Source organism: Pistacia vera, unplaced genomic scaffold (assembly GCF_008641045.1).
Source record: "Pistacia vera cultivar Batoury unplaced genomic scaffold, PisVer_v2 Contig503, whole genome shotgun sequence".
NCBI lineage: Eukaryota > Viridiplantae > Streptophyta > Magnoliopsida > Sapindales > Anacardiaceae > Pistacia > Pistacia vera.
The window spans coordinates 1,896,120-1,906,693 of NW_022196339.1; the positions used below are offsets into that span (position 1 = coordinate 1,896,120).

General features: G+C 34.6%; 1 protein-coding gene across 4 annotated transcripts; it reads right to left on the minus strand.

Annotated features, from left to right (window-relative positions):
• Positions 1-230: 230 nt before the first annotated feature.
• LOC116105747 lies at positions 231-6,215 on the minus strand. 4 transcript variants are annotated; one of them, XM_031392161.1, is made up of 9 exons: positions 6,111-6,215; positions 4,833-4,906; positions 3,604-4,718; positions 3,222-3,513; positions 2,604-2,807; positions 2,343-2,516; positions 1,457-1,654; positions 1,239-1,352; positions 231-720 (listed from the first exon to the last, which is right to left on the minus strand). In XM_031392161.1, exons 3-9 carry the CDS (start codon positions 4,692-4,694, stop codon positions 373-375), a joined length of 2,421 nt encoding a protein of 806 aa, XP_031248021.1. In that variant the 5' UTR covers positions 4,695-4,718; positions 4,833-4,906; positions 6,111-6,215; the 3' UTR covers positions 231-372. The 4 variants fall into 4 exon arrangements, with proteins under 4 accessions (XP_031248021.1, XP_031248020.1, XP_031248023.1 ...); XM_031392160.1 differs by having other exon boundaries at positions 4,783-4,906; XM_031392163.1 differs by lacking the exon at positions 6,111-6,215 and adding an exon at positions 5,641-5,982.
• Between the last annotated feature and the right edge of the window lie 4,359 nt (positions 6,216-10,574).

Sequence of the window (10,574 nt, forward strand, 5' to 3'; positions counted from 1 at the left end):
CCCAAATCGAAGAACAAAACTCCATATAAAACAGTTTAAACAAACACTTTCAAACGCCAACCGTATTAGCTCTGAAATAAATGAGATGTCTTTTTACTTGTGAAACCAATTAAACACTTCGAACGCCAACCGTGATTTACTGTATGGAAAGGAATTTTATTTTCATTTACTAAATTTGATACTATCTCAAACAAAACACAAGAAAACCAATGGCTTAGGCACATTTGAGATTTCCTTAAAAATTTTAAACATCTGGACATTTTGTATCTTGTATATTACAGTTTGTTGTTGTTCTCTTCATACTAACTTCTCAACCAAAGGAAAAAAAAAAAAAAAAAACACAGATATACACACGGAACTCACTTTTAACTTTCATGAAGATGACCAAACCTCACGAAGGAGCTCGTACCTTGCATTTGAGCCCCTATAGCCAGCATTGTCAATGTGATTTCCATTACCATTTCCACTGGGTGTGATAGTTGGTGACAAGGGCAATTTTTCAAGGATCAAGGAAAGAGGAGAATCCAATTCTTCCAATTCCTCGTCACTGGTATATCCTTTCTTTTGTATCACAGACACATTCCTTAACAATGGAGCTTTCCCCGCCTCTGCTACTTTTTCTGCCACATCAGATAATGAAGGTGGGGTGTACACAACTGGGGCAGCTGAATAAGGGAAGCTTCTAGCTGAATCCCCCGATAATCTTCTCTCAACAATGCTCTAAACAAATGAAAAACCAGAAGGCCTCATCAAGAAACATAGGCAGCATATAAAAGGCCAAAGTTGATACTTCCATCTGCTATGGGATTACTATCATCTAACACAGATTTATTACCATTAATGTATTTTTTCTTTTATTCCATTTTTTGTTGTCATATATAGAAATTCACAGAGCCCAAAAGGTTTTTTGTTAGTGTTATATATCCCAGTTTCAACTCCCAAGTGACAGGCATTATTTTAGAGAGATGCGAAATGAACCACATACATCTTTAAAACAATGACGTCATTTGAGATGCAAAACTTAGGATATACACTTAGAATACATGGTATTATTCAAAGTTCTTAGTTATGAATGAAGTAAACTCAGTGCAAATGACATATCTTCTTTGCATATCCAAAAAAAAGAAATATATATATATATATTATAATTTGGCAAAACATAATACAGGGGATCCAACAAAATTATGATAATTCAATGCGCATAGAGAAAAAAGAAAAACATGATCTAAGGCTCATACCTCGGCATTCAGGGCCTCCAATACAGCTCCTGGGACAGGATCTGGACAGAACTCATCCGGAGTGAAGTTGCAAAGAACCCGTTTTATCAATGCAAGGCCAATTGATGGGCAAACCTAAACACGACAACAGAAATTTCAATCAAGTTGTTGACTCAACTTAAAAGAAAACATGAAAACTACAAATCCCAATATTATTTTATTGTCATTGTAAAACTAACCTCCTGTCTGATAGATCGATCTATTAGCATGTCTTTAGGAAGCATTAAAAGATCACTAAGATCATTAAGAAGTACAAAGGATTTAGGCTCACTAACTCCCTCATGCCAATCATCATCCTCACTGCTATGTTGATCTTTCAGAGAACCATCACTGTCCATGCCGAACACATCAGTAAGCCATCTAGACCAATTGCCAACCTGCATGGAAAGTAAAGTATTTAATCACAACAAAAATAATCTTTTCATGCAAAACTTAAGTATGTATGAATGCTTCTGGTTTTTGGAAGTCCCAAGAAAAAACCACAACTTCCTCTTACTATAATTAACTGGGAAGACACGATCAATAATCAACAGCTATAATATTAACTAAACCCTATGAAAGTAGAATTTTAGTGATCTTAACAGCTAACATTGGATTCAAACTTAATGTCAGAAACGGTGGAAACAACCTTCATCCATTATTTACAAGAACTTTCCACCATAACTTTGGAGGGTACAAGTTCACACAGAAGAGTTAAGATAAATAGGATACAGATATTTCTAACAAAATGCAAGTTCTATAAGAGTGCCCCTATTCATTTTAAGCTCATTACCCTCCGAAGTGTCATGCAAACAAAATTTCAGTAGATTTTTCCACCGCTAAAAATTTCATCAGTCTACATTGCAATTGGCTGCAAGTATCTCAGAAATTTTATTAGTTATTCCAAGGAAAAGCCATCAGGAGAGATGAAAAGAACAGAGACATTGCTCTCCTCCGTCCAGGGAGCAGACTAGTCAGTGGAACAGAAGAGAGCTACTTCCCAACGGACAAAATGGTCAATATTTTTGAGAAAATGCTTAGATACACCATTCAACTATGCAGAAGTGAAGCGAACATGATACATACAGAATTTTTGAGCTGCGCACCCGATCCAAAGCTCAAATCGCCAGCTGGAATAGGCAGAACCTTGGAATCTACTATAGGATCAGACACGGGATCAGTTGGGATGTCAAGGGCTGACTCTCGCAGAATAGCATTGAACATTGCAACATCTAGTCTTGCAACACATTGTTCCATAACCTAATCAAAGAATCATATCAGAAAGCAAGGCAGGAGAATAGATATTGAGAAATAAAGGAAAAGTTAGAGATATTATAAACTACATACAATTCTTGCCAAAACAGGTAAGCAACCACATGCATGCCCTCCCGCTCTAACAGGACAAAGTCGCTGATGAGCTTCTTGAAAAGCATTTCTCCACAGGTTGATAGAAAAGCTACCCTGCTGCTGGTCACCCAAGGCTGGTCCCAACAACTTTCCAGTATTTTTATTGGTTGTCAAAGATGGAGATTGCATATATGGAGTCAAAACCTAAAAGCAATGAAGAGGAACATCAAAGTCAATCCCAATAATATTTGCACTCAAGAAATCATTAATAAATATCTACATTAAAATTGATTTAATGGAGCTAGAGCATTGAACTTAATCATTGTCATAATAATCAAATATTAAGTCATGGCCTCAGTCCAGTTTTATGAGAAAAACATGCAAACAGTTGTTTGACTGCTTTAATTAAATGATGGTTTCCTTTATCTGCCACTAAACTGACTAAAATATCTGAGAGGATATCCAATTGACATATTAAATCAGCATTAAGTAATGGACTCAGTTCAATTTAACGGGCACAATATAAAAGTTCTCTTGACTGTTTTCATCAAATGGTCACTGTGAATTGAAAAGAGCGGATTATTTAGCAACTTCATTAACAGCCTGTGAAACCTTTACCTGCCACCAAACTGACTCGACTATCCGAGAAAATATCCAAGATTCAACTTTTCCTAATGCAGTCATGAAAGTTCCCGTCTCTTGCCAGTCTTCATCTAACTGCAGTTGACCATTTACTTGTTTACTACAGTAAGCCCTCTTCCATTTCAGAGACATAGACTTCACTTCATTTTTTTTGCTAGCCCCATTTGACTCAGCTAACCTTGTAACTGGGACTGAGTGATGTGAAATGCCAAATGCCTGAGAAACGATCTCCCTCAGCACAACGGTGTTTGACAACCAAAAGCTTAACCTTGATGTACAAAAAGAAGATGATTATTATTTGTGCACCAAAATTGACAACATATTAAAATTCAAACACTAAACAAGAGAATTCATATACCTTGACACATCATTACCACAAGACTTGGCAACCAAAACAAGCCCAGACACAGTATTTTTAGCAATTGTAGCTCGCTTGTTTTGTGTCCAATGCTTGCAAGCATGAATGTAGAGTCTAGAAAGGCGTCTAGCAGGTGTGTGCACCTTATGTGCTGAGCTGCCATGCTCTGGTACGACAGAATAAAGTGAAATTTCAAGAGCAGCAACATCTCTCAGCTCCTCTTCCAGTTTCTCAATTCTCATTTCCATCGCTTCAAGCTTTTGATTTAAAGTTGCCTCATCTACATGTTCCCCATTTTCTTCAGTATCAACAGTTTCATTGTCACTTCCAATACTTTGAGCACCATTTGAGGTCTCATCTAAAACATCAGTTTCTTTGGTCTCTTCACCAGGTCTATCATCAACTCCTTCAGAAGATTCTGATGAAGGTTTAGGAGGGGCTCTGATTTTATTTGAATTTTTATCAGAAGAATTTTTGGCAGTAACTTTAGAAGCACCTCCATTGGATTTTGTGGATTTCTTCAAAGTATTATGCCATGCCTTGGCTTTTGATTTATATGTATCTCGATCAGATCTCACTCTTGATCCTACAGAACTGCTTTCAGACAAACTTTTATTGACAAAACTCTCAGGAACTCTAAATGCCTTTTCCACTTTCTCATCGTCAACTATCAATGAATCCTCCTGAGAAGACACTGAATCTTTTGTCGTCTCAGAATCTGATTCCTCTTCCTTCCCCTGCTTAGGTTGTTTCTCAAAATCACTAGAATGATCATCCAAATTTTCATCCTCATCCATTTTTCCAATCACTGCACTAGATTTGAAATCTTTAGACACCTCCTCAAACCTGTTGACATCATCCACATAATGTATAACCGCATTTTCATAAACTTCAGAGGGGTCTGTGCCTCCGTTTGAATCACTTACTAAATCAACAGAGTCTCCTCTAGCAATCAAAGCTTTAGATTCAGTTTCTTTTGCATACAATTTTTTCCTGCCATTCTCTTGATGCTGTTTACGGTCTGTCCTTTCTGTTCTTCCAGATGGCTTTGATTGTTTATTATTGGGTTTCCTCCTGTCAATCTCTTTCATACTTGAGTAGTTTCACCTTTCTAACTACAACCAAATATAGAAGTTCTAAAATCTAATGAGGAAGAAAAGTAAAAGCCAGTAACCTTACAGAAGCTCTTTAGTCGTTTGCCAGAGCTAGATGCACGTATTTGCACCTACCTGTCATGACGTGACTTTCTCCTCTTGGGAATTGCGCATCAGATTCTGCAATTATCCAAATACCTTGAGCGACTCTGCAATAAGATAGGAGAGGAATCACATGTTAGACTTAATGGCCCATCAGTTATAAAGTAAATTTGCAGTGGCATTTCTCAAAGCATGCTTATATACAAAAAGCTTCACTAGCAATACTAGCAACGCTCAACATCAAAATGGAATGGAATAATGTTTGCGGTCGCAACATTCGGCCAGACAGTAGCTTGAAAACTGGAACTCAGATGATCGTTATTCACTAAAAAGAAAGCCTAAAATGATTCTTAAAATATGGAAAATAAGGAAGACAGGAAAAACTCACTTGCACTCTTGCCCAATCCTTAAAACACTCTAGATAAAATTCACTTAAACTCACAACAAAAATATTTAAAACAGTCTCACACACCGACAGCAAATCACAGAAATCCTCTGAAAAAATGAAAGCAAGTTGGTAAAGAGATAAGGGGTTTCATGACTAAATTTAAAGGGTCATATTGGACGAACATTGGTCAATCTTGAGTCCTAGGCAAAATATTTCAGAGGTTATAGCCAAATTCCTTTCTCCTCAGCAAACACTGATGCAATATTCTTTCAGCATTAAAAGTCTGCTTGATTATATGAACTAATAAAATCCGAAAACATACAATGTAATGTTGAAAATCAAAGAAAAGTAGACAAAACATTTTCTTTAGAAGACATTCAATCATACTCCAAACTGACAAAACAATCACAACTTCACAGATGATGGTATGAAAATAACCCAGATCCAACTCACAAACAAGATCTGCAGAAGAATCCTTAGTACATTTACTCTGTATTTGCTCCTGAATATCGCTTCAAAAAAGAAAATCTGATCTGCTCATAATTAACCATAATTACAGCCAAAAAAAATACTTTAAACTACCAATAAACTAAATTTGAACATCAAACCAGAAAATTAGACAATACAGAGAATGCTAAAGTGAGAGCTACATCAGCGAATCCAAGCCAAACAAACAAACCAGAAACCGAAGCTGAAACAGAGCAAAATCTCATAAAAGAACACTAAAACTCACTACTAAATCGGAACTATAGAAAGCGAAAATTCAACAGTACACGACAAGATCTAAGCAAAAACAAAAGAGAGCGTTTCGTGGTGTCATTTTCGGCAGGTTTTCGGCAAAACGACAAGCAAAATAAAAAAAACGCTGTCAAAAGTAAATGACAGTAACTAAAAAGAAAGAGAATAATCGAAATGGAACTTACAATCTACAAAAGCCTGCTCTTCGGGATTACCATTTCTTTTTCTTCTCTCTCTGGGAGCATTAAATTCTGTGCAGTGAGTTTTTTCTTCTCTTGTCGTGGAGGTAGAGGTAGTGAGTGCGGGAAGAGAGGCATTTAAAAAGCGTGCGTGACTTAGTTATTGGTTGGAAACTTGAAAGTACGGACATGGATGACCGGGAGAAGGGTGTCGGTGACTGAGAGGATGACCGGGTATTACAGGTTTCCATTGACGCGTTACGAATAAGTTTTAATTGGTATACCTAAACCGCCATCATTGTCGCTTTGAATTTACCAAACTGTCATTGTCCCTAGCGGTCAAGTTATTTAACCGTGAGCGAAAGAGGTTGCTATTGGTTCAAGTTCAACTAAACAATTGCCTGGACATGATCCGCCTAATCTCGGGGCCCCGACCAAGATGTAACGTGCCATCTTACTAATGACTGCTAAATTAAATGAAAGTCAATTCACAGTTCGTACATAGACTATATTTTGATTTTGTACTGTGTTTATGTAAATTTAATGATGTTCTTATTGTACATTATCATTCATGACAAAAAATCAATAATGTTAAAAGGAATGAGCTAGCAATTATGGGTAGCACTCTTCATCATCGATTAACTATTTCTTATGAGACGGGCTTCTTAACATCACCAAGTACCAATCATTTAGAATTCATATATTATCACGTTGAGATTAACTTAATAGATTTAAGATAAAATTAATGGATGGATTAAGGTTTTTCAAAAAAACATATAAAAATAAATCGCAAAATCAAGGATTAAAGCTGAATACCCATGTAGATTATTCGTCATGTGACACATTTTGAAAGCTCTAAAATTGCTTCATTTTGACATATTTGATTGACAAGTCAATTAAATTGTTCTATCTTGACACGTTGGATTGGTATTTATTATTTCATCTATAATTATTAATTAATTAAAAAATAGGATCTGTATTAATAATTAATAATAACAATACAGATGCATTGCATTGACATTCTAAAGATGTGCATTAATAACAAGTATACATGTGTATTGAATTGCTATAACTAATTGTGGTTTAATGACATTTGTTTAGGATTGTTATCTATAATTATATAGGTGCATTGTATTGACATTGAAAAACTTTCTTCATATTGAAATCGTATTTAATTGCATTGGCATTCGGAAAGTCTAAATAAGGGGTTATAAAATGGGTGCATGTTCAGTTGTGTATCATCACAATTTATTAGTTAGTGTCAACAATACATCTGGTCTTTTGTTAATTGTTTATATGTTATTTTAGTTTGTGAAAATAATATATATATTCTTCATATGCATTTTGATCGATGGTTTTTTATTTATGTATGTTTTTGTTATTGTTTATAAGTCAAAGATTCATGAATTGGCATGGAATAAAGGTAGGATGTCCGATTGACCAGTTTTTGTACGAATGGATAATTGTTCGTTAACAATATTAACATGAAGATCGATTACATTTTGTTATGTTTGTTTTCAAGGAAATAAGGATTTGTGTTTATTATTTTTTTGGTTGAGTCATTGATTCGGTGCGTCTCTTCTGCCGATTGATTGGCATAAAATGTGAATTCGTTGATTTTCTTGACTTTGTTTTCAGGTTACAGGGAAAAAAGTTGACGTGTTCATACAATGGCCAACATGTTCCATACAAATTTGTGTTTATTAAGTCTTCGGTAAAGTCATTGATTTGGTATGTCTATGGTTGCAATCGATTAGCGTGAATTATATGTTCACTGATGTTTGCTGATTTTATTTTTAGCTTACAGTTTCGGTCAAACAGTGAGTATTTGTTGTCAGTATGTTCATATGAGGGGCAATTAGTTTTTCCCTGTATTGTTGACGCAGAGTAACATTAAACGTTCATGGTTTGTATTTTGTCTAAAGATTAAGCATTGTTTTTTCGGCCATGCTATCTGTTTGTTCTGGCCAATATGTAAGCATTTGTTTTGGGACTAAGCTGCATGAAACATTTATGGATTGTTTTATGTTAACAAGGCCCGTGTGAGTATTGTTTTTGCTAACTCTGTTCTCAGGTGTCACAATCGGCCCTCAACTATCATCAAATTGTGCTACTTGGTGCATTGTTGTCACAGGGTAGCAAAATTCGATAGTAGTTGAGGTTCGATTTTGTAATTTATGAATGGAATTTTATTGTATCGGATTTGGTCATTGTGGATGTCAATGATTCGTGCTATGTGAGTGTCATGGTAAGTATCCTCGCATGACGGTGATGGTGATGGTGATTCAGAGATTTGGTTATTCCGGGATTGGTGTTGCTAGATTATGATAGTTGTTATTGTGCAAGTTATTTTGCCTGCATGAACATTTGTGGTTTGACGTTTGATGATGTAAAGATTTGTTAATTGTAGTCAATATACGGTGATCTTGATGTATTCAACTGTATGTGTCCCAATCATCTATGTATTTATTAATACTCATGCAATATATCAAAGGTGTGCTTTCTGGATCATGATATCTTATGCCAACGAATTACAACAAACAAATTGCCAAGCAAATCATGTCTCGCAATTATGGATGACGATTTTTTACTTCTTTTGTCAGTATGTGTGCATTGCATTAGCATTCGGAAGGTCTAACCATCTTGACGTTCTTATAATGTTTTCTAAGTTGTAGGTTTAACAAAATATTTACCATCCTTTCCTTTGGACTTGCGCCAATGAAATATTCCTAAATTGACCAATATAGGAACAGATGGAATTGTATCAAGGTATCCAAATTCCGGTCAAATTCATGGTTTAGCAGTGTTCCTAGAAAAGTTATAACAACTTATAAACGCAACCAATCATATCCTGATAATGGTTCGGCAATGGAATGTAGACCTCAATGATACCTTATGGATAAATTGTGGATCGATCTCTGCTCTATTACCATTCTATAGCCAAATTAATGGTTTGACAGTGAAGTTATCAACCGTAGCAAACTTTGAACAATCATAATTATGAACAACGGTTAGGCAACAGATTCCACACTATTTGTTAGACAATTTTTTAAAGATGTTGAACTACATATCAATAAAAAATTAAGTGGCTTAACATCTCTCTAAGTTGGTATCAAGCAAGCTGCCTAATACTTGGTTTGACTATAAAAAATAACCTGGGAGTGACTAATATAGGAACAGATGGAACTATTTATCTTTCTAATATATCAAGCTATCCAAATTTCGGCCATCCTTAAATCGTGGATAAGAATTCAAATTCATGGTTTAGTGGTGTTCCTAGAAAAGTTGTAAAAAATTATAAATGCAATGAACTACATCCTAGTTATGGTTCGACAATGGAATGTAGACCTCAATGGTGCCTTGATCTGTCGAAATTCCAAGCATTCTTAAATCATGATATCACTGTCGGTATTTTCCCTATCACCATTTTATAGCCAAATTGATGGTTTGATAGTGAAGTTATCGACCACAACAGGCTTTTAACAATCATACTTATGGACAATGGTTAGGCAATAAATTCCATACAATTTGTTAGACAATTTTTTAAAGATGTCGAACTATAATATTAATAAAAAATAAAGTGGCTTAATTTCTCTTTGAGTTTATATCAGCAAAGTTGTCGAACTATAATATTAATAAAAAAATTGAAGCGACTCAATGTCTCTCTTAGTTGAAAATTTCAATATCAGTCTATAAGCAATAAAGTTTATGATTTGCATTGTAATAAACCATTCTCTGTGTTGTAATTTATTCAATAAATCAAAGGTGTGGTTTCTGAATCATGGTATTTTATGCGAATAAATTGTAATAAACAAACTGTGAAACTAATCATGCAGCTTGATGGGTTAATACACTTATTTTTCATTGATATGTTCGGTATTTTGATGATATTTGGCATTCTCATATTTATTGTTGTTCTTAGTAGTGTTGGTCTCTTGATATCGTGTTTTGTAGCTTTACAATTGCTCCTTTTTTATGCATTGGATTTGTACTATTAATAATTTTATAGTGATACTGTAAATATTTATAGATATATATTTATCCAAAATCAATGAGTGCATTGTACTGTTATGTGATACTTTCAATGTGATATTACTATTAATGGTTAGGATATCAGAATTTTAGTTTAATTATGGGTTAATGTGCTTCCTTTTTTATTGATGTGTTCGGTATTATGATGGTATTTTGTATTTTTGATGTTTAATGTCGGCGTTAATGTAGTGTTTTTGTTAAAGTGTTGATGAAATAAATGGTACTGTTTATGTCACATAATAATATAAGTTTGTATCAAATACAACTTAAATAAGAATTACAACTATCCACATAAAAAAATCCCAGTTATTATTTAATTTTGTTATTATTGTAATGTTGTTTATTAAGTGTTATTGAAGTTGATGCAGTTTTGTGAATAGATATTTATCTGAAAGAGACCAATACATTGTATTTGCTATGTATTATGTTTAATGCAAA

Coding starts and splice junctions, on each gene's coding strand:
- LOC116105747 (XM_031392161.1), bottom strand. CDS start 4,694: ATGAAAGAGATTGACAGGAGGAAACCCAATAATAAACAATCAAAGCCA. Junction 2,808..3,221: donor TCGAGTCAGTTTGGTGGCAG/GTAAAGGTTTCA, acceptor CATTGCTTTTAG/GTTTTGACTCCATATATGCA. Junction 2,517..2,603: donor TACCTGTTTTGGCAAGAATT/GTATGTAGTTTA, acceptor TTCTTTGATTAG/GTTATGGAACAATGTGTTGC.